The sequence below is a fragment of the Salvelinus sp. IW2-2015 genome, linkage group LG14 (genome assembly GCF_002910315.2).
Source record: "Salvelinus sp. IW2-2015 linkage group LG14, ASM291031v2, whole genome shotgun sequence".
Lineage (NCBI taxonomy): Eukaryota > Metazoa > Chordata > Actinopteri > Salmoniformes > Salmonidae > Salvelinus > Salvelinus sp. IW2-2015.
The window spans coordinates 7,632,204-7,656,713 of NC_036854.1; the positions used below are offsets into that span (position 1 = coordinate 7,632,204).

General features: G+C 44.5%; 1 protein-coding gene across 1 annotated transcript; it reads right to left on the reverse strand.

Annotated features, from left to right (window-relative positions):
- Positions 1-272: 272 nt before the first annotated feature.
- On the reverse strand, positions 273-15,221 carry LOC111972595 (PR domain zinc finger protein 1-like). The gene is made up of 7 exons (XM_023999611.2): positions 14,642-15,221; positions 12,236-12,514; positions 8,897-9,016; positions 7,574-7,826; positions 2,775-3,820; positions 1,087-1,215; positions 273-867 (listed from the first exon to the last, which is right to left on the reverse strand). The coding sequence occupies exons 1-7, from the start codon at positions 14,666-14,668 to the stop codon at positions 361-363; spliced, it is 2,361 nt and encodes a 786-aa protein (XP_023855379.1). The 5' UTR covers positions 14,669-15,221; the 3' UTR covers positions 273-360.
- Positions 15,222-24,510: the final 9,289 nt, after the last annotated feature.

A 24,510-nucleotide genomic window follows, 5' to 3' on the forward strand; every position in this document is an offset into this window, starting at 1 on the left:
TAAAGATCCCTGTAATAGAGACAAAGCCTTGCTTCAAACAGTAAAGGTCACTATCAGGCCACTGTCACCCTGATAGATTATAAGTACGCTGTCTCTTGTACTCTTTCCACACTATCATTACCGAACCAAGCTGTACTGTGCTGGCTTGGATATTTCATTTTCACATTGTCCTTTCCAGTACATTGCAAACACTATACATTGTATGTGGATGCATAACCAGGCCAGTGCAGTACAACTCGTTTTGCCATCTCTTACCTCGGCTCAGTAGTTTGAAAAGGGTATTTGTGGACTGTCACATGACCTGACTCCTGTTTGACAGAGCCAGGATGCAGAGGTAGAGGGCGGCTGTGACCCTGCAACCTAAGGACAGAGGATTCCCTCGCTGCTGCATTGTAGGCCGCGCTCGACTAGTGACATATTCTCATTGGCGCCGTTAAAACGGTTGGAGCTCTTCCGCTCCAACTCCATCTCCTGCAGCAGGACGCTCGTGCTGCCGCTCCCCTTCTCCGCCTCAGCTCCTGCTGCCATTGCCTCCAAGCGTTCCGCAGCCTTGCTCAGGTCGAACTGCTCAATCGCGGCATTGACACGGTGGAGCTCCTCAACAGAGGGAACAGAGCCCGAGCGGTCGGGTCCGGAGGGGCAGAAACCCTGGAGGTGCACCTGGAGGCTGCAGTAATTGAGGTAGGCGCATAGGCAGTGTGGGCAGTGGTAGGGGCGCTCGCCAGTGTGCAGGCGCTTGTGGAGCTTGAGGTGGGCATACTGGGTGAAGAGGGCCAAGCACAGCTTACACTGGTAGGGCTTCTCACCTGAGTGGAGACGCAGGTGGGTCTTGAGGTTGCTGGTGCTGCTAAAACGCTTGTGGCACACCTGAAGCGAAAGAGAGAGAGAGATGGGATGGGGGGAGAAAGGATGAGAGTAATTATTTCATGAATGGTGATCCTTTAGCAGCAGAGTAAGATTAGTATGAGATTTTACGCAGGCTTGCTTGGGGATATTATGAGGTGTTATTTCTGTGCTCCCATTGACAACTTAGTGAAGAATGAAGGTATCAATGAAGCATGACCTATCAGTGAAGTGTCAGTATACCTGGCATTCGTGTGGCTTCTCCCCAGTGTGAACCAGGAAGTGTTTCTGCAGGTGGGCCAGCTGGGTGAAGTCCTTACTGCAGGTCTGACACCTGAAGGGCCGCTCTCCACTGTGGACGCGCAGGTGGACCTGGAGACAGGAAACATAATAGCAGGAAGGAAGGAAACAGAAAGATAGACATAGAAAGAGAGCCATAAAAAGGAAATGAAAGAAGTGGAAAGACAACAAAACAGAGGATGAGACAAATCTATTTCATGAAAAGAACAGAAAGCCCCTATACACCCAATTACCACCTTTGTTGCAGCCTGGTCTCATACACTAGCCGTAACATAGTAAAAAAAATCCAGGACACTCAAATTAGTATGATATGTTATGGTTCGTATGGTTACATAAGACAGAAGGTTACCTAAGGCAAAGGTTGGCGTGTAACATGAACGTCTAGCAACCCAAAGGTTGTGTGTTCGAATCTCATCATGGACAACTTTAGCATTTTAGCTTATTAGTAACTTTGTAACTATTTACTACTTGTTGTGTTAGCTAACCCTTCCCCTAACCCTTTAACCAAACTCCTAACCCCAACCCCTAACCCCTAGCCTAGCTAACGTTAGCCCCCAACTAACATTAGCCACAACATATTATAATTCGTAACAAATCGTACTTACTGCAAATTTGTAACATACTGTACGAATAGCAATTCATAACATATCATACAAACTGTAATTCATAACATATATACGAATTGTAATTTGTAACATACACTACATGACCAAAAGTATGTGAACACCTGCTCGTTGAACATCTCATTCCAAAATCATGGGCATTAATATGGAGTTGGTCCCCCTTTTGCTGCTATAACAGCCTCTACTCTTCTGGGAAGACTTTCCACTAGATGTTGGAACATTGCTGCGGGGACTTGCTTCCATTAAGCCAGAACAGCATTAGTGATGTCGGGCACTGATGTTGGGTGATTAGGCTTGGCTCACAGTTGGCGTTCCAAATCATCCCAAAGGTGTTCAATCGGGTTGAGGTCAGTGCTCTGTCATGCTGAAACAGGAAAGATTTTCCTTCACTGGAACTAAGGGGCCTAGCCCAAAAAAATGAAAAACAGCCCCAGATCATTATTCCTCCTCCACCAAACTTTACAGTTGGCACTATGCATTCGAGCAGGTAGCACTCTCCTGGCATTCGCCAAACCCGGATTCGTCCGTCGGACTGCCAGTTTTTGTCTATGGAGATTGCATGGCTGTGTGCTCAATTTTATACACCTGTCAGCAACGGGTGTGGCTGAAATAGTCAAATCCATTCATTTGAAGGGTCCACATACTTTTGTATGTATAGTGTATCATAGGAAATGGATGATGGACATCCACAAATTAATATATACCATAACAAACGTAGCATATCGTACACATTTCAGTGTCCCAGATTTGTATTTACTTTGTTACATCTATCCATGAGTCCAGGTTGTCTATCGATCCAATAAAGGTGGTAATTAGGAGTGTGCAGCGTAATTGGGAGTATATACTGTCCTTTTCATACTTTGTTAGCCCAGCAGCAGTATTGTCAGGTTCTTCGTATGACCACAAACTTTTCCATAAGCAAAACTATTTCAATAATGATATCATATTAGTATAAACTATCATCTAAACATAAAGTGCTTGTAATCATATGATCAGGGACTGACTGACCTTGAGGTTGGACAGCTGACCGAAGAGCTTGCTGCAGATGTTGCACTCGTATCGGATCTTCCCATTCTTCCGTGTGAGCGGGTAGGACAGGGTCTTGTACCCGATGACCCGTCCACCATGCCTGGCCTTCCGCAGGTCCACTGCCCCTTCCTCTGCACTGTGGCTGGAACTCAGCAGGGCGGATGTGGGCTTGGAGGGGAGGTAGTCAGAGGAGGCAGCCAGGCCTGCCGGCGGTGAGCCTCCCCTGGGTGCGCGAGGGGATGAGGCCATGGATGAGGCCCTGGAGGTGGCTGGTAGAGGCTGGTCATCGAAGTTGCTGCTGGCAGGGGCATGCTTAGAGTCCCTGAAGTTGTCTGTTGGTGTCACAGTGAGGTTTTTGAGGTATTTTTTTGGTGAGGGCATAAGGTCACCAAGATGTTTGCGCCCACTGGTCGTCAAACAAATTACGTATTTTTTTGTCAGTGCAAAGGGCAGATCTCTGCTGCCATTGGTAAGTGAGAGGTCTTTGTGTGTAGTGGTCAGTGAAACCGGGAGCTCTTTGTGTCCATTGGCTGATGGGTGCAGGAAGTGCGGGTACCCCTCAAAGGGCAGCATGTGAGGTGGAAGTGGTATATGTGGAGCTAGTCTGTCACTGCACAGGGGGTATGTGTGAGGTCGTAGGCTGGTAAGGCCAAGTGGATAGTGAGGTATGAGGTAGGGACTGCACCGTTGACTGGGGTACATCTGGCCTGGCACTGAGGACTCTGGGTAATGTTTGGGTGTGATGGAGATGCCCGGGGGAGGATTGACAGGAAAGTGCATGTGGGGAGTGACAGGGCTTCTGTCCAGGGTTCTTTTGGGAATGGGGGGGCCACAGTATAGGATAGGTGGGTAGCTGGGGTAGACCACACGGGGGCTGAGGGGCAGGACAGGGCTGCAGGTTGGGGACAGTGCCGATTCGGGGAGTCGGGGGCAAGTGGGATCGGGCTTGGTGTGCTCCATCCTCAGGATTTCGGACATGCTGTGCCCCGTCTTCCCTGAACTCTTTCCACGAACATTGTTTTGCTCTGTGGGACAAACAAAAAAAAGACACAGACACACATACTTAGGGTAAAGTTTTGTCACACAAAATAATCAAATCTAATTTGATTTGTCACATGCGCAGAATACAGCAGACCTTACTTACAAGCCCCTACAATGCAGAGTAAGAAAATATTTGGTAAATAAACTAAAGTAAAAAAGTAACACAATAAAATAACAATAACGAGGCTACATACAGGGGGTACCGGTACCGAGTCAATGTGTGGGGGTAGGGGTAAAGTGACTATGCATAGATAATAAACAGCATGTAGGACCAGTGTAAAAATGGGCGTCAATGCAAATAGTCCGGGTAGCCATTTGATCAATTGTTCAGCAGTGTTACGGCTTGGGGGTAGACGCTGTTAAGGAGCCGCTTGCCGTGCGGTGCAGAGAGAACAGTCTATGACTTGGGTGGCTGGAGTCTGACAATTTTTAGGGCCTTACTCTGACCGCTTGGTATAGAGGTCTTGGATGGCAGGAAGCTTGGCCCCGGTGATGTACTGGGCTGTACGCACAACCCTGTCACATCTACTCCCGCTCTCCCTCTCCGGCATTCGACGTCGCCAGTTTATTCACTATTACGCACACCTGTGCTTCATGAGACTCACCTGGACTCCATCACCTTCCTGATTCCCTCCCCTATATCTGTCACTCCCTTTGGTTCTTTCCCCAGGCGTTATTGATGATTTTTCTGGGTTTTTATGTCTGTACGCCATTTATTATTAAATGCACTCCCGGTACTTGCTTCCTGACTCCTAGTGTACACGTTACATACCCTCTGTAGTGCCTTGCAGTCGGAGACTGAGCAGTTGCCATACCAGGCTGTGATGCAACCAGTCAGGATGCTCTCGATGGTGTAGCTGTATAACTTTTTGAGAATATAAGGACCCATGCCAAATCTTTTCAGTCTCCTGAGGGGGAGTAGGTGTTGTCGTGCCCTCTTTACGACTGCCTTTGTGTGTTTGGACTATGATAGTTTGTTAGTTTGTTGGTGAACTTGCAGCTCTCGACACACTCCACTACAGTCCCATCGATGTGAATTGGGGCTCGGCTCCCCTTAACCTGTAATACACAATCAGCTCCATAGTCTTGCTCACATTGAGGGATAGGTTGTTGTCCTGGCACTACACTGCCTGGTTACTGACCTCCTCCCTATAGGCTGTCTCATCATTGTTGGTGATCAGGTCTACGGTCGTTTTGTTTACGCCAAACTTAATGATGGTATTGGAGTTGTGCTTGGCCACACAGTCATGGGTGAACAGGGAGTACAAGATTAGACTAAGCACGCACCCCTGAGGGGCCCACGTGTTGAGGATCAGCATGTGAGATGTGTTGTTGCCTAACCTTACCACCTGGGGGTGGTCCATCAGGAAGTCCAGGATCCAGGGAGGTGTTTAGTTCCAGGTTCTTTAGCTTAGTGTTGAGCTTTAAAGGCACTATGGTGTTGAACGCTGATCTATAGTTAAAGAACTGCATTCTCACGTAGGTGTTCCTTTTGTCCAGGTGGGAAAGGGCAGTATGGAGTGCAATAGAGATTGCGTAATCTGTGGATCTGTTGGGGCGGTATGCAAATTGGAGTAGGTCTAGGGTTTCTTGAATGATGGTGTTGATGTGAGCCATGACCAGCCTTTCAAAGCACTTCATGGCTACAGACGTTGAGTGCTACGAGTCGGTAGTCATTTAGGCAGGTTACCTTGGCGTTCTTGGGCACAGGGACTATGGTGGTCTGCTTGAAACATATAGGTATTACAGACTCGGTCAGGGAGAGGATGAAAATGTCAGTGAAGACAGTATGTCAGCGCATGTAATCTCTGGCCCTGCGGCCTTGTGAATGTTGACCTGTTTAAAGGCCTTACTCACATCGGTTACCGAGAGTGTGATCACACAGTTGTCCGAAACAGCTGGTGCTCTCATCCATGCTTCAGTGTTGCTTGCCTCGAAGTGTGCATAGAAGTTATTTAACTCGTCTGGTAGGCTCGCATCACTTGGTAGCTCGCGGCTTGGCTTCCCTTTGTAATCCGTAATAGTTTGCAAGCCCTGCCACATCCAACGAGCATTAGAGCCGGTGTAGTAGGATTCAATCTTAGTCCTGCATTGACACTTTACCTGTTTGATGGTTTGTCGGAGGGATTTCCTTAAAAGTGTCTGGATTAGCACAGATCTGTGTACCATAAAACTAACTTGCAGCGTGATGAGTTTAGTCACCAGTGCGATGCATTGGATCCACAGGACACAATCGTGAGATGCAGTCTTTGGAATTCACATTGAATGATATTCCTTCTCAACCTTTTTGAAATGTTTTGGTTATCGTGCGCACTGCCAATTGCTTGTGCAGAATATCACCACTAACTCACACACTGATTTCACACAAAGCGACAAAGGGTTAAAATTTACCGACAGCCTATCAACGTATTAAATGAACGTTTATCTGTCTGACTAATTGCATTGTGTCACATCAGCACTAGTCTAACCTATGACACATTTAAGAGTCGGTGTCACAAAGCCAAAACTTTTATTTCCACCTAACTGCCTAACTTTTTGTTGAAATCAGTGATACCTCTGTCGAAGGCTCTCAATAAAGAAGAAGAGATCCGTAGCTAGATCAAATACTATACTGTCAGGGATTGGTGACACACACACACACACAGACAGACAGACAGACAGACAGACAGACAGACAGACAGACAGACAGACAGACAGACAGATCACGCCTTATCTCCAATTTGTTCCACAGGGCCACCCCTCCCTCTCTTCCTGAGAGGTGAGATCTCTGGCAAACAAACAACCAACACTCTTGGAGATACCAATCTGTCAGCAGGAACGCCTTACCAGGAAGTTCGAGTAGTCAATGGAGCACTTCCTCCCGCTCTTCCTCTTCAAGAGCAGCCAAATAAATAAGGGAAACCTTCCAGAGAACTGTCAGCACCTCAACACCCCCCCCCCCTCCTCCTGGATTGTTGTAAGTGCGTGTGTGTGTTCGAGTGTGTGCACGTGCATGCATGCGTGTCAGCCTACAGTCCACTTCTAAGCGTGTGTGTGTGTGTGTGTGTGTGTGTGTGTGTGTGTGTGTGTGTGTGTGTGTGTGTGTGTGTGTGTGTGTGTGTGTGTGCGTGCGTGCGTGCGTGCGTGCGTGCGTGCGTGCGTGCGTGCGTGCGTGCGTGCGTGCGTGCGTGCGTGCGTGCGTGTGTAAAAAGGGAAATTTCAACTTTGCCTTGAGACCTGAAATTGGTCTCGCCTTATTGAGACAAAACCACTCCTGGTGACACCTGGAGCTAGATCCTCTCTCCTTTCTTTTCTCTCCTCACAAAGGCCTGTGGGTGTGACTTTTATTACTAGTTAAACACCCACACAAAGAGTTTGTAAGTCGACTGGATCATTGACGGAGCGATTTTGGCTTCGAATAACCACCTACATCCACCCATTGCTCTGGTAAACTCTAGGAATCGCTCTCTACTCCTTTCAACGCGTTGTGCCGAACACTCATTGACCATATTGCTTTTCACATCCCCTCACCACAGTGAATGCAAGTCCCACAGACCCCATATTGTCCCATTCTGCATCAGATTGGATCAAATGGGATTGGATTCGTTAGGCTGGTCTAGTATAACTTATTAGTTATAAGTACATTAGTTCCAGGCTTAATTCCTATGTGAATATGATGTTAGTCGAGGAGGCCACAAAACAGCAACTGGCGGCCAGATGTAGCTCCTCTGCATTCAGAATCCATCTCAGAAACGTACCAACTCTCTCCGGGAAAATCTCTCCGGGGGGCGGGTAGTTGAGACGGCGGGCGAACTCCGGGCAGTACCACACCAGCAGCTCCTGGCCCGGTGGCACGGCTCTCACCGTGTAGAAGTAGATGGCCATGCCAGTCTGGCACGCCGCCAGGTTCTGGTCCTCTGGACGACGGGCCGGGCTGACGTAGCGCATCCAGTTGCTCTTCTCCTCGTCCAAGCCGTCCAGGATGTGATGTAACCGACTCTCTGAGAATACCTGGAGGGAGACAAGAGAGGGAGAGAGTGAGAGAGAGACTTAGATGACGACCTCAACACAACCTTCTCCCACGCCTCTGAAACCTAAGATATGGCATCGATCCAGTAATATGACGTGAGAAATAAAGTCACTCAGGATGTTGTTCCATCTATCATATACGGTGTGGAGGGATTTGGTTGGTGGTTGTAGTTGTGGGTGCACCCGGCTTGGTCATAATGTGTTGTTGTTTCTACCGGAATGACAGTACGACAACTCTACTCGAGTCAGTTCACAACTGACTGTGTTATATCACTCTAACTTTCAATGTCATACCTACAGTAGGTACCAATACAGCACACCGGAATGGTTAGACATCCCTGGCGAGCAACAACAACAACAAAAAGAGTCTCTCAGATCCTTCTCTCTGGATTTGTGCTCTACCACAGTTTTCCACTCAATCTGCTAATCTGCTTTATATCGCTTCGTTTGTTGGTCTTTGTCTGGAAGCAGTGTTGTTTGCAGATTGACTCATGACTTTATCGAGTCCAGGTTGTCTACGTGATGGCTGTGTTATTCTCATGTCTGCGGAGTGGCCCAGTTGTTTGGATACTGTGTCGGGACTGTGTATAGTCTGTTGGTCTGTGTCATGACTATGCTGTTTGCAGGCCTAAGCTGTTAGCTGTGTGTATGCAAGTGGAAGTCGTGGCTCGCAGGCCCTAGGCCACTTCCTTGCTTAGTCAGTGTGAGAGTCAGTGTGTGTGTGTGTGCGCGTGCGTGTGTTTCCCAGCAGTGAGACCATGGCACTGCCGAGAGAGGAGCAGTGAGTGGAAAAGCACTGCGTCACTGAAACCGAACAGCTGTGTGTGTGTCCTCCTCCCCAACGAGAAAGCACACGCACACACACCTTCACACACAACCTTTACAGTAAAGCAAAAAATAACACATTGGCATAAAAACACAAGCGCGCACACACACACACACACGTTACACAGGATGCGAGACCACAAGTGTCAATTTGTGCAATCCCTCTACCTCCTGTAGAAGTGAACAGAATTTGACCTCAATGAGATCTCACAATGCCTTTCACTTACTCTCCAGAAGTACTTCCTGTTGGCATCTTTGGGCACCATGTCATTGCTGTAGGTCTGGCCCACCAGAGGGCCGAACCGTGTCCCCTTCTGAATGAGCTCCCGACTGGTCACCCCAAGCACCTGTACAACACAGGAAGGAGGAAGGGGAGGACCATCCTCCTCAGTGAATTTCATAAAAATAACATTTGTAAAACATTGAAAAAGTTATATTTTCTAGATAAAACAATAGGAAATATAATCACGTCACCAATTAATTGATTAAAACACTATTTTCTAAAGAAGGTCTACAGTAGCCTCAGCAGCACTCTGTAGGGTAGCACCATGGTGTAGCCGGAGGACAGCTAGCTTCCGTCTTCCTTTGAGTGCATTGACTTCAGTACAAAACCTAGGAGGCTCATGGTTCTCACCCCCCTCCATAGACTTACTCAGTAATTATGACAACTTCCAGAAGATGTCCTCCAACCTATCAGAGCTCTTGCAGCATGAACTGACATGTTGCTCACCCAATCAAATGATCAGAGAATGAATCTCATACTGAAAGCATAAGCTACAGCTAGCTAGCACTGCAGTGGTGAGTAGTTGACTCAAAGAGAGAGAGAGAGACAATAGTTGAACAGTTTTGAACAAATTAATTTATTCCAAAATTAAGGAGAAGCAAGAGAGATAGCGAGAGAGAGATTGTCTTTTTTTCTTCAGTTTCACTTACTTATCTATTAAATGTAGTTAGCTAGTTTAGCCTACTCAAACACCCTGGTCAAACAGAAGGATGCTATGTTAGCTAGCTGGCTATGACTATCCAACACAACACTCTTCCAAGTCAAGGTAAGCTTTTAGATTTACAAATGTATTGCCACCGGGGACGGCATAAATGCTAAACTGCTTACTGACTGTACACTGTAACGTTACTGCATGATTGTAGCGGGTTTACTAACACATTACTTCTATTAGCTATGCTGACTATGACGTTACTTTAGCTAATATGGTGACAACTATTTTCGGCAGGATAGAACAGCCGACAAGGGGTGGCGGTCTATGTATATTTCTAAACAACAGCTGGTGCACAAAATCTGTGGAAGTCTTGAGGTTTTGCTCACCATGATAAGCGGTAGACCACACTATCTACCTAGAGAGTTTTCATCTATATTCTTCCTGGCTGTCTATTTAACACCACAAACCGATGCTGGCACTAAGACCGCACTCAACGAGCTGTATACGGCCATAAGGAAACAGGAAGACACTCATCCAGAGGCGGCGCTCCTAGTGGCCGGGGACTTTAATGCAATCCGTTTTACCTAATTTCTACCAGCATGTTAAATGTGCAACCAGAGGGAAAAATCTCTAGACCACCTTTACTCCACACACAGAGACATGAGCAAAGCTCTCCCTTGCCCTCCATTTGGCAAATCTGACCATAAATATATCCTCCTGAATCCTGCATACAAGCAAAAACTAAAGCAGGAAGCACCAGTGACTCGGTCAATAAAAAAGTGCAATTTGCATACCGCCCAAACAGATCCACAGATGATGCAATATCTATAGCACTCCACACTGCCCTTTCACACCTGGACAAAAGTAACACCTACATGAGAATGCTATTAATTTACTACAGCTCAGCGTTCAACACCATAGTGCCCTCTAAGCTCATCACTAAGCTAACGACCCTGGGACTAAACACCTCCCTCTGCAAGTGGATCCTGGACTTCCTGACGGGCCGCCACCAATTGGTAAGGGTAGGTAACAACACATCCGCCACACTGATCCTCAACACGGGGGCCCCTCAGGGGTGTGTGCTCAGTCCCCTCCTGTACTCCCTGTTCACTCATGACTGCATGGCCAGGCACGACTCCAACACCGTCATTAAGTTTGCCGATGACACAACAGTGGTAGGCCTGATCACCGACAGCGATGAGACAGCCTATAGGGAGGAGGTCAGAGACCTGGCCGTGTGGTGCCAGGACAACAACCTCTCCCTCAATGTGATCAAGACAAAGGAGATGATTGTCGACTCCAGGAAAAGGAACTGTGAAGCCAGCTGTATAGCCTATTGCCTGCTTCTGTTTTTAAGTATTTTATTAAATGTTAACAATGTTGTTTCTGTTTGGTGCTTTTCATTAAATCATGCATAGCTGTTCTTTATATGGCCTAAAATAAATGTGTTCATCTGGGCACAATACAACATGTATTGGATAACGGCACAATTATGGGGCTTGGGCTCATTAAATGTTGTAAATGTATTTAATATAGGTCTTATCGGGCTCAGGAAGCATCAGGTTTGAATATTGATGCTGATCAAAGCTCTAATCAAAATTAGACATATTTATGTGCTTTATACTGCTTTTGAATGACGCTTTTTGTTTTGACAGGAAATACAGGGTTACCCGGGAGAAAAGTTATTTATTCTCGGGATGGAACATTTGTAAAATACCGGGGAAATATTCAACCCTGATACTGACTGTGTAATGGGTGCGTGTTGGTGGCAGGGAAGTCAGGCGCAGGAGAACGAACTTGGTATAAACGGAGTCGTTTAATAAGTGCTGACCAAACTCCAAAAAACAGAATATATAAATATAACAAAGTGGGTACAAAACCCGTCGCACACATACTAGCACAATCACATACAATAAAACAATCTCCGACAAGGACATGAGGGGAAACAGAGGGTTAAATACACAACATGTAATTGATGGGATTGGAACCGGGTGTGAAGGAAGACAAGACAAAACCAATGGAAAATGAAAAATGGATCAGTGATGGCTAGAAGGTCGGTGACATCGACCGCCGAACGCCGCCCGAACAGGGAGAGGGACCGACTTTGGCGGAAGTCGTGACAGACTGACTGAACAAGCTCCTCAAAGACAAAGAGGGAATAGGAAGGGAGCCTGAATTTGAACAAATTCATATTGACAAACGCTGCCCGAGGAAGGATGGAAGGATGTGGGAGTGATGTAAGGGAAGTTTTCCAAAATGCACACACAGAACAAATATAGTACAGCCACACAAATATAGTAGACACACATACATAAACACACACACACACATTACACAGACCCATTATGAACAGATAGGCATACATTCTCATGCATGTGCGCATACGTACCTGTGTGCACGCAAACACACCGACACACACACACCCAAACACACACAAGCACACACAAACACACTAGAAGGCCCCCACAAAGAAACACCATGCCCCCTCACTCTCCCACACACACACGAAAACACAAACGCTCAGACATACCTGCATTCAAATACTAACTCTCTCAATCTCAACTTTCATTTTTTTAAGCATATCCCCCATTTACAGGAAAGTGTGGTCTTCACGCTTTCAGTATAACCTACCTCTGCAGAGTCAGGGCAGCGTTTTAGGACCAAGTTTCGGGGTAGAGACCTCTCAGCCTTGGTCTTGTTCTGGTTCTCTGGGTGGTTACCCGGGTCCAACGGGTGGTCCTTCAAGATGTAGGTGCACCTCTTCTGGAACTCGGCCTCACTCCAGAGGGTCATGTCTATGTCCTGGGGGTTTGAGTCGGTCAGGGTGGGGGTGGAGACCGATGTAGTGTGGGGAAAGGGGGAGCCATCTGAGGTTAACATGGCTGTGCTGTTCTGGGAGGAAGAGGAGGCCTAAGGAATAAGACCACAGAAGAGTATGAGAACTATGATGTGTATTAGCCCAAATAATTGAGGAAGTCAATTTCCATTTTTTTCTTGTACCTGCTTATACACTTTCTTATACCCTTATACTCTCTCTCTCTCTCTCTCTCTCTCTCTCTCTCTCTCTCTCTCTCTCTCTCTCTCTCTCTCTCTCTCTCTCTCTCTCTCTCTCTCTCTCTCTCTCTCTCTCTCTCTCTCTCTCTCTCTCTCTCTCTCTCTCTCTCTCTCCTATAGAATTGAAAGAGCATGAAGCATCACAAACAGCGGATGAAGTGTGCTGAAGGAGGAAGCGCTACTCTGTTTTGAATGGAGCTAAAATTAGAAGCAAGGAAGCTGAGGTGTGAGACAGTCAGAGACGGAAGGAGGTGGTGTCCTAACTAACTTTCCCAACGAACACTACCGGACAAACAAACTTCAAACGGTAGCGCCCATCCCTGCACCATCGCCGCCCACCGTTCCAAACATGCTATGACCGTCCAAAACACGATGCCAGGTTACAAGAAGAGGTTCCTGTGCACGTCAGCCGAGGCGCGGCGACCACCACTTTCACAAGTAGGAAACCAGTGTTCCCCGTGAATCAGTCCAGACTTCCTCTCTACACTGACTGGGACCTGGCTCTCGTCCCAGTTACCTGCCTCTCTGTTCGTCTGTTCCTCTGTCTTTCTGTCTGGTGTTCGACCTGGACATTCTCTTTTCACATTGTCCTTTCCAGCACGGTTCCAGCCGCTATGATGGCTGCGTGACCAAGCCAGTGCATTACAGCTCGGCTCGGGATCCACTCAGTAGTGTGAAAAAGCTTTAATTAAGACTGGACAAAGACACGAACAGGACTAGAGTTAGTCTGAAAAAAATGCCAATCCGAGAGCGCCTTTGCAGGTGTAAACCTGTGGTAAGTGCAGAGGTGTGGGTGGAGTAAATGTTGCGAAAGGTCAGAAGCTGGTGATTTGTAAAGCCATTTAGTAGACGGTCTTATCCAAAGCGACTAGTCGAGCAGGCATACGTTTCACATATGAGTGGTCCTGGAAATCGAACCCCCTATCCTAGCGTTGCAGTCACCGTGCTCTACCAACGGAGCTATAGAGGACCCGTTTTGCGCTTATTTTTCCAAGTTATCCCAGTCGACGGTATACAGCTCAAGTTGAAGTTTCCTAACTTTTATTATCTTCACTTTCCCTTTCTGAGTGGATTGTAGTCCTCCAAAATGTACGTAGACTGGTTTGACCTCATATCCTCAACACCTTTTGAGATGGTCACAACATAGCACATAATTCATTCTAATTCTAATAATTGTTATACATTTTGTAATACCAGTGATGTCATATTAGAACATGCATCATACGCATCCATACGAGGAGAGGAAACTGATCTTCTCTCGTACCCAACACTCATCGACCAAGATGGAGGGGTGACATTTCACGTTTCTTTGGTACGCATCACCGCAGAGTGGAATGAGTCTCACAACAGACGGTGGAAGCTCACTCTGAAACCATGGAGCTATGAAACGACACGCTGAAATCAATGCATGATGAGCCAAAGGCACACAGCCGTGGCCTCACGAGAAGTTGTAAATGGTTGACTTTTAAAAATATCACCATTATGCCCTGACACCTTACGGCATGAAGGAAGATGCGCTTTTGTAAGAGGAGTGATGTGGAATCTGTGCCACGAGTGACTGAAAACGAATAGTTTAACAAACTTCACGAAAGCCAACAGCTCAAATATCTAATAATGAAAGCCTACAGCTCAAATATCTAATAATGAAAGCCTACAACTCAAATATCTGATAATGAAAGCCTACAACTCATATCTATTTCATTGTGTGACACTGTCACACCGAATGACACAAAAAAATGAAATTTAGGAAGTGGAGTGATGTGAAATCTGTGCAGTGTGTGACTGAAAGCATACAGAACTTTCACAAACTTCATGAAAACTCATATATCACTATCGCTGTCTCACCGTCACACGTCACATTATGACAACAAAAAAATGACTTTAGGTGAAATCTGTGCTGTCCTAATTTATACATACACACAGAGCACACTATGGTAGAATGAAAATAATAGAGGGATGGTAAAGGAGAGGTGGAGTACTTACTGTGAAGCCTTGAGAGGAGCCACACATAGAGCAGGTTATCTGTATCCTTGAGTGTCTGTGTAATTGATGGTTCCTCTCCTTCCTTCTCTTTTCCCCTTCTCTCTCGCGCTCTCTGATGAGATTCTTATACTGCGTGTACCTGTTGCAACTGAGGGACAGTGGTGTGTGTGAGTCTCTCTCTCTCTCTCTCTCTCTCTCTCTCTCTCTCTCTCTCTCTTGCTCTCTCTCTCGTTCTCTCTCTCTCTCGTGTGTGTGTGGGTCTGCCTTATCTCCCTCCTCTGTGTGTGAGACTCCTCCTTGGGGGCAGTGATCTGTTCATCTATGCATCGCTCATTCACTCACTCTCTGCCCCGGGGGCTCGTGCTAAGATAAGGAGAACAACAAGAGCTTTTTCTCCAGGAGGTGTGTCGCCGGTCACACAGATATGTCCGGTTCAGACGCACATTTTTCTGCATTTTCTTTTTTTCTGAGATTCTAACACAACCCCCCTTTTCTGTCTTCCTTGGGTGTGAATGCATATATGTCAAGCGATGTTGTTCTATGTTGTGTTTGTGGGCCTAATTTACGATTTAGGAAAAGAGAGGGGCTATAAGACAGTGTTTGTTTGAAAAGATTCAAATAAGTGAACATTTTCTTGTCAGTTCTTTGAAACTGAGAGTTGAATTCAAATTGAAACCGAGACTTTGGTTAGTTTCCAAAACACGACCACAATCATAATTTCAAGAGCTTAAATGTAAATGTTTCCTACAAGTTCTGCCTTGACAAAATTACATAGACTAGGTCTATAACTCTCACATAATTGAAGTGTCACGGCTGTCACTTGAAGTATCTGCGAACATTCTGTATTTAGCTGAAGTGTTCTGAAGTTGAGGCTTTGTGAATGTCTAGAAATCGGATATACCCCCTTGCTTGACAGCTGCGGTCTGAAATAATGTTATTGTAGACATCAGTATTTGGCATTTGACTGGCATAAATGTACACATACAATGCTTGTTCAGCCCTAGCACGTGATAACCAGGTTATAACCATGTCATAATAGCTGACATAACTTGTCATAATATGGTCATAACACTGTCATGGCCCATATATTTAGACCTGTTGTTACATATATAGTGTTGTTTTATGGCTGGTTATGACACCTACATAAGAGTGTCAAAACCCATATTTATTCTAATAATTCATTCCCTGACAATAACTTTCCTTTCGTTCGAAAGTTTGTTTCTTGTTGTTGTAATGAATTCTTTACAGTAGTTTTTTTTCCATCATGTTTTAAATCACTTTATGACAATCTCATTATGACCATCCAGTGTCACTTTACTTGAACTAAGCAAATACACTTTATGACACTGTCAAGAAGCATTATGACCATTCGGTGTCACCTTACTTGCACCGAGACAATAACCTTTATGACACTGTCAAGAAGCATTAGACCATCATAATCATATAAGCCAGATAGGCCTATCACGTACATGCCCTTATACCAGTCATCAGTCAAAAAGAGGATGTCTTGTCCTGCTCCTGAAATCTGCTKCTGCATTCATCCCAGTCATCAGCAACAGAGCATTGGAGTAAATTCATGTCTGACATCAATGTGTGAACGATTACAATAATAATTTTGCAGTAAAAAATCTAAAAAACATACTGTTGACACGTAGGCTATGGCGTAAGGGAGTGTTTTGCCTTGTGTGGTTGGTTTTGTGGATTTAGACACTCTTATGTAGGTGTCATAACCAGCCAAAAAGTAATTACCGGAGTTGGTTTTGTGAGTTTTGACACTCTTATGTAGGTGTCATAACCAGCCATAAATTAATTACCGGAGTTGGTTTTTGTGGAGTTTGACAACTCTTATGTGGTTTCATAAACCAGGCCAAAATTAATTACGGAGTTTGGTTTTGTGAGTTTTGACTATTATGTAGGTGTCATAACCAGCCATAAATGAATTACCGGAGTTGGTTTTGTGAGTTTTGACACTCTTATGTAGGTGACATAACCAGCCATAAATTTATTCCGGAGTTTTTTGTGGAGTTTGACCACTCTTATGTAGGTGTCATAACCAGCCATAAATGAATTACCGGAGTTGGTTTTGTGAGTTTACACTCTTATGTAGGGTACATAACCAGCCATAAATAATTACGGAGTTGGTTTTAGTGTTGAACATCTATGTAGGTGTCTATACCAGCCAAAATTAATTACCGGAGTTGGTTTGTGATTTTTGAACCTTATGTAGGTGTCATAACCAGCCATAAATTAAATACCGAGTTGGTTTTGTGAGTTTTGACATCTTATGTAGGTGTCATAACCAGCCAAAATTAATTACCGGAGTTGGTTTTGTGAGTTTTGACATCTTATGTAGGTGTCATAACCAGCCATAATTAATTACCGGAGTTGGTTGGTAGTTTTGACACTCTTATGTAGGTGTCATAACAGCCATAAATTAATTACGGAGTTGGTTTGTGAGTTTTGACACTCTTATGTGGGTGTCTAACAGCCATAAATTTTCCGGAGTTTGGTTTGTGAGTTTGTACCCTTTATGTAGGTGTCAATCACAGCCATAATTAATACGGAGTTGGTTTTGTGAGTTTTGACTCTATGTAGTGTCATAACCAGCCATAAATTATTACCGGAGTTGGTTTTGTGAGTTTTGACACTCTTATTGTAGGTGTATAACCAGCCATAAAATTAATTACCGGAGTTGGTTTGTGAGTTTGACACTCTTATGTAGGTGTCATAAGCACCAAAATTAATTAGCAGTTGGTTTTGTGATTTTGACACTCTTATGTAGGTGTCATACAGCATAATAGATATACTTGGATTGGTTTTGTGAGTTTTGACACTCTTATGTAGGTGTCATAACCAGCCATAAATGAATTACCGGGGTTGGTTTTTTGAGTTTTTACCCTCTTATATAGGTGTCATAACCAGCTATAAAATAACGCAATATATGTCACAACAGGTCTCAATATAGGTGTCATGACAGTGTTATGACCATATTATAACAGGTTATGACGCTAGGTGTCAAGTAAAGTGTTACTCTCATTTTATATGACTGCAGATTCCTTCATGGCCAAGCCAATGGTAGCACATTGGTAACAGCCACACATTGTCTTTGAAGCTAAGCAGGATTTCACTTGGTTCAAAAATTGGATGGGAGACCTTCAACAAGATAGCTGGTAGATTGATCATTTTGCCAGTATTGGAGATGCGCTTTCAAGGAAAGTAAAGTTGGTTAATATAATGATGAGAGGAATTATTTTAAAAGGGCAATCTGCGATGCTAGATACATTTTTAGACTTTAAAATGAATTAGATATACCCATTGATTCTTGAAGAAGATAACTTCCCACTGGGCACAGGCATCAGTTCAACGTTTAGTTTCGATTTACATTTGATTGAGTTGTCAACTAACCTTAAAGGTTGGATGAAAAAAAAGACCACATTCACTGACGTTGATGACTTTTATCAAATCAAATCAGTTTTCCACATTGATTCAACCATCTCATTGATTTWTTGATTTTTTTTATGACATGGAAACAACCCGTTTTTGCCCAGTGGGGTATAAACGCCTCATGAAATGAGTTAAACTGTCTAACCCCACAAGAACCCTAAATATAACCTTGTCTTACTCCAATGTTTGTAAACAATGGGATTGTAAACAAACACTGTATAGCCTCAAAACATGGTTAAAACTATAATGCGGATTTCATGGACGGTCAGTCCTTGCATCTGTAGATTTGATGATGGTTACATTTCTCAAGACCCATTTTTCAGCTGTTTTCCCAATAACAGTGGCGGGGTGAGGCTTTTGTTATTGTTTGAACCGCATACTGCCCCTTTAACTTCAGAAACAAACGGTTGACAACTGTTTTCAAATTCTATGACATTGTTACATGACACCATGTGTTTTTTGCCCGGCAGGTAGTTTCACAAAAACAAAGTCATGTGTTGCAGCCTCTACTTGAGGAGTGTTGTTCTGTACCACTGTTGATTCGGCATGATGCCAGGCAGTTCTGACAGAGCGAAATGAGAGGATTTACGCTTGGCACGCACCACGAAAAAACAATGGCAAGTGCCTACAACAGAAAGAATGTGTGTGTGTGTGTGCAAATGGGTGAGCGTGTGTATATCAGGATAAGGTACTTTGATGCGTGTATGTGGACTTTGAAGCTCTCTCTCTCCTCCTCCCCTCTCGGTTTGGTGTCCATGTCGTTCCTGTCTCATATCTTGCTACACACCACACCAGGGTAACAAGAAGTGCAGTATAATTTAGAGTCCACTTCTCTTTCCTTTCTCTCTCTCCCCACACCTCCACCAGACATCTTATTCATCACATTCTGTTGAGGGTGAGCTGTCTTTTGCTCACCCGTCCTCTATTATTCACACACGTGCATCTGTATATGCGTGGTGTTATGTCTCTTGGGGTTCATAACCACGTCTTTATAACAATTCAATAATGGTAGGAATTCAGTTCAACCATTTATCTGAAACGTGATCATTTCAAGGCACATATTACCCATGATACTCTGCGGCACAACTATGGTAGGTATGGAGGTGCAAATGATACAACCCTAATAGACAACACGTGGTGTTGGATGAGTAATTTTGTTATTGACAACCTGACCATGTACTACAGAAAGAATAGCTGAGATCTATACAAAGACTATACTCCAAATTACTACAATAAATGTTAGCATGTCATCTGAGTGTCAGTAATTAAGTCTGTCTGTCTGTCAATCTGTCTGTCTCTTTGCCAGACATACATGAACGTCTGTCCGTCTTTCCATAATGACAGAGTGTGAAGGCATGTGCATAGGTAGCTGGATGGAGCAACCGTGAAGTATTTAAATATTACATGAAGGGTTTTCGAAACATTCTTAGACTGATATTGTCACGTTCGTTTAGAGATGGATTGGACCAAGGTGCAGCGTTGTAGGCGTACATCATACATTTATTAAATGAACACCAAAAAACAAGAAAGAATAAACGACACGTAAAGTTTTGTACGGCTAACACAGCAACTAACCAAAAACAAGATCCCACAACTAAAGGTGGAAAAAAGGCTGCCTAAGTATGATCCCCAATCAGAGACAACGGTAGACAGCTGCCTCTGATTGGGAACCATACCCGGCCAACAAAGAAATAGAAAAACTAGAATGTCCACCCAAATCACACCCTGACCTAACCAAATAGAGAAATAAAAAGGCTCTCTAAGGTCAGGGCGTGACAGATATAGACGACCAAGTGAACGACCAAGTGTTTCCTCCTGTCTCCTCCTGCTTTGACAAAACATAATTGGAATGTGTTCAATAATATGTCGTTAAAATCCTTAAGTCTACTGACGCACCCGTGTGTCAATCTAAGTAACATAATAAACAAATTGGCATGGGCTGCATCTCAATCCATCGCCTATGTTGGTCTTCTCATGAAAACATCTATAGTATCCGAATGGTTTGGACTTCAAATTTATATGAACCAACTACAGAAAGAGGAGATTCTCACAAACAGGATGGTGTTCTCCTACAACGCCCACCAGTGTCACAGGACTCGTCTGAAGATAACCAGTACCGGTTTAGAAAATGAATGAAAGTATGGAGGTCGTTTTGTGCCAACGCCCAAGAAACATTTGTAAAAAAAAAAAAAAAAAGGAAAATACACTTCAAAACCTTAATCCTTATGATAAAAATGTTTTACTGTCTTTTTTTTGCCATTAAGTGTTATTCAATATGTTTCTGTGGGCTATAGTAGTAAAGACCAATTTCAATATTTTATAAAAAATTACAAAAAAACATTACCTACAATTCCAAATCAACAATTCCAAGTCCTAAAATTCCAAATCAATTACCTAAATGATCCGTTGATATGACCATCTTAAAACAGTGTAAATCTGTGACACTCCATTTAGTGTGATATGTTACATTATGTTAGCTAAAATGCTACCGTTGTCGCCGACGCGACTCTGACACGCAATCTTCGGATTGCTAGACGTTGTGGATCACACCCACCCATCCTCTCTGACCAACCTCCCTGCTTTCGTTTCTGTCTAAAGTATACACCGGTAGTAGGTGTCATACGTCTTGGAGGTGCTCAGAAATACATATAGTATGTTTTGTACAGCTCTGAGGCCAGGCTGCAATGGAAAGTTCCTATATACAGTAGAGAGTGACTCTATTACATGCATAAGCAAAGACTCCCTTGTGGGGGCCTCTGCAAATTGGCTTTCGAAAGAGTTAACACTGTAATTTCCACAGTTGCATCTGTACCTGCCTCTGGACATTTCTCGCAGGGCTGGACCAAAGACCTACCACCCGCTTCTGTCACTATACAGCTGGTGAGTGGTGACAACCCACTCGGCACAGACGTCTATTCAATGTCTACTCCACGTTGGTTCAACGTAATTTCATTGAAACAACGTGGAAACAGAGTTGATTCAACCAGTGTGTGCCCAGTGGGAAAGGTCCTAGGTATTGTTTGTTAGGCGCTCCATCCTAGAGTCACTTTTACGACTGGTTTCAAGTGAAATATTTCAAACACTTTGCCACTCCTCTTGTTGTTAACTGTTTTAGGGATGACTTCTGATGAAAATATGTTGCGTTCTGGGTATCCCTATTGGTCATTGTCCACTCCCTCTCTCTCTCCTTCACCTTATTTCTCTGTCTCGATATCTGTCTGTCTGTCTGTCTGTCTGTCTGTCTGTCTGTCTGTCTGTCTGTCTGTCTGTCTGTCTGTCTGTCTGTCTGTCTGTCTGTCTGTCTGTCTGTCTGTCTCTTGTCATTTTTTTATTTCTCCTCATCCCATTCATCCTGAGGTTGAATGAAGAAATAACTCTCTAATGCTCTCTCTTTCTCCTTCCTTCCATCTTTTTTCATCAGGTCTCTCTCTACGTCATTGTCCTCCTCCCTCCTGTCTAATCTGCTGTTGACAGGACAATGGTTATTATTGTTATTTCATTCTGAGAGGAATGTGGCTAGGGAACGGAACAGCTTTGTTAAGGAGCACTGATGATACCACCCACCCTGTTACTGGACTAGACTGGACTGACTGACGAAGACTGCTTTGCTACTGTATCAGGGTTGGGGGTCAATTCAATTCAATGTGTGCATACGTGTGTCTGTGTCTGCCTGTGTGTGATCCTTATCTCATTAATAATCTACATAAGACATCTCCTACAGGTCCCCTCCACCCATTCACCATAAGACAAACGGACACTCTTGAACGTTAAATGCCACTTGAGGAAGTGCAGTTTAGTACCCTCAGGTGGTACACGTCTCTGTCTCAGATGCTTTAAGACACTCCTTTCATTGTTTTGTCTTCCTCCTGATGACTGAGACGATGACACATGTTGAGGCGGATAATTGTGAAAGGACACACACTTAAAAGAACAAAAGTACATTCGAAATTAGTACACATACAAGTACACTCACAAGTACAGGCACACATATACAAAACACACACACACACACAACCAAACACAAAGATAAACAAAACACTTAGACACATCCCATAGTGCATAAACAAAAAGACAGATGTCATCGGAAGTGGCAATCTGTCTGACAAATGCACACTGCTGTGGAGATCTCTTTCATGTAGACTGCAATGGTCTCTGAGGAAACAGGAAAACATATCACTATGAATAGTAATAGATTTTTCACTCTCTCTCTCTCTGTCCCCTCTCTCTATCTCTATCATTCTCTCCCTGTCCCTAACCCTCCCTCCCCCTTCTCTTTCTCACTCTCTCTCTCCGTCTCACCCTTTCTCTCTCTCATTCCCTCTCCCCTTCCTTCCTCCCTACCTACCTCCCTCCTTCTCTCGCTCTTTGCGTCTCAGAGCCTCAGCCCCATACCTCTCAGATTCCTGACATATTTCAAGGTAACCACTGAACAAACACCAGTAAACCTGATCAGCAGTCACACTGACGCGGAGGTAGATTTTCTCTTACAGTCACAGACAGACAGACTTCGCTCTAAATAACCTTACTGGAAAAAGATGTGTGTGTGTGTGTGTGTGTATCAGACAGTGGGTGTCTTTATCATTGTGTGTGCGCGCGCGCGCGTGTGTGTGTCACCAATCCCTGACAGTACAGTATTTGATCGAGCTATGGATCTCTTCCTCATAACTCTCGATCATTAAAGGGGCAGCCTCAGTTTCAGCAGGACTTGTTTCAATGTAGGTTTCTGACTAGGTTGAGGGCCATAAACTGACTAGGATCCCGTGATAGCCGAAGTTTGTTCTGTGAAGTTCTGTGATGAGTATACTGTTCAGGAATGGTTGTATACAATAAAAGGGGATTTTTACTGCAACTTAACGACAACATCAATGACATCATCAGGTGCCATAGTGTCTGTCTGCGTCTCTTTGTCTATCACTCCCCCCTTCTCTCTCTCTCTCTCTCTTTCTCTCTCTCACTCTTTCTCGGAAACATTGAGTAGAGCTATTACACTTAGGTGAGGTCACATGTGCGTGCCCGAGTTTCTGTGTACAACTCCATCTCTCTCTCCCTCCCTCCTCTATCCCTCCCCCTCTATCCCTCCCTCCCTCTTTCTCCCCCTCACTCAGGGCCACTTAGACAGGCCAGGCCCATCACTTCCACCTGTCTCCAGTGTAACCTGCCCCAGTCATTACATCTGTACCTGATCCATGCCGTAAGTGCACATGTCAACGTGCAAATTACAGGAGAGCGGCACACGTTTGTTTTTCTTTAAAAGGGCGATATCCGTCACACGCAACTGATACACTCATCCTCTCTCACTCCCCTCCCTAGCTTTTCTGTTGACAGAGCCCAAAGAGAGAGAGTCTGAGAGACAAAAGAGAGAAAATAGAGACAAAGACGAGTGGAGGATTCTGGGTGGAGGTGTAGAGAGGGGAAAGGTAGGGGGGAAATGCCCTTGGAGGGAGGTAATGATAGGACAGAAGGAGAGAGAGGAGTGATGCTGTTGTTATTGAGGCCTGTTTCTCTGGTCAGACACTGGGCAAATGTACCTGAGAGACCCCTATTATCACATGATCACAAACCACTAATCTACTTGCACCAGGGGACGAGGTATTATTTGTTGCCAAGACAGTCCGCTTTGCTCAGCTTTGTTCTCTTGTTAAGTTACTCACAGTTGAAGTCGGAAGTTTACATACACCTTAGCCAAATACATTGAAATTCAGTTTTTCACAATTCCTGACATTTAATCCTAGTAAAAATTCCCTGTCTTAGGTCAGTTAAGATCACCACTTTATTTTAAGAATGTGAAATGTCAGAATAATAGTAGAGAGAATGATTTATTTCAGCTTTTATTTCTTTCATCACATTCCCAGTGGGTCAGAAGTTAAGATACACTCAATTAGTATTTGGTAGCATTGCCTTTAAATTGTTTAACTTGGGTCAAACGTTTCGTGTAGCCTTCCACAAGCTTCACACAATAAGTTGGGTGAATTTTGGCCGATTCCTCCAGACAGAGCTTGTGTAATTGAGTCAGGTTCGTAGGCCTCCTTGCTCGCACACGCTTCTTCAGTTCTGCCCACAAATTTTCTATAGGATTGAGGTCAGGGCTTTGTGATGGCCACTCCAATACCTTGACTATGTTGTCCTTAAGCCATTTTTCCACAACTTTGGAAGTATGCTTGGGGTCATTGTCCATTTAGAAGACCCATTTGCGACCAAGCTTTAACTTACTGACTGATGTCTTGAGATGTTGTATATATATCCAGATAATTTTATTTTCTCATGATGCCATCTATTTTGTAAAGTGCACCAGTCCCTCTTGCAGCAAAGCACCCCCACAACAGGATGCTGCCACCCCTGTGCTTCACAGTTGGGAAGGTGTTCTTCGGCTTGCAAGCCTCCCCCTTTTTCCTCCAAACATAACGATGGTCATTATGGCCAAACAG

Excerpts from the sequence above, each read along its gene's own strand:
- LOC111972595 (XM_023999611.2), bottom strand. The coding sequence starts at position 14,668 with ATGTGTGGCTCCTCTCAAGGCTTCACA. Across the intron at positions 12,515-14,641 it reads GCTCCTCTCAAGGCTTCACA|GCCTCCTCTTCCTCCCAGAA; the intron begins GTAAGTACTCCA and ends CTTATTCCTTAG. Across the intron at positions 1,216-2,774 it reads GTCAGCTGTCCAACCTCAAG|GTCCACCTGCGCGTCCACAG; the intron begins GTCAGTCAGTCC and ends TCCTGTCTCCAG.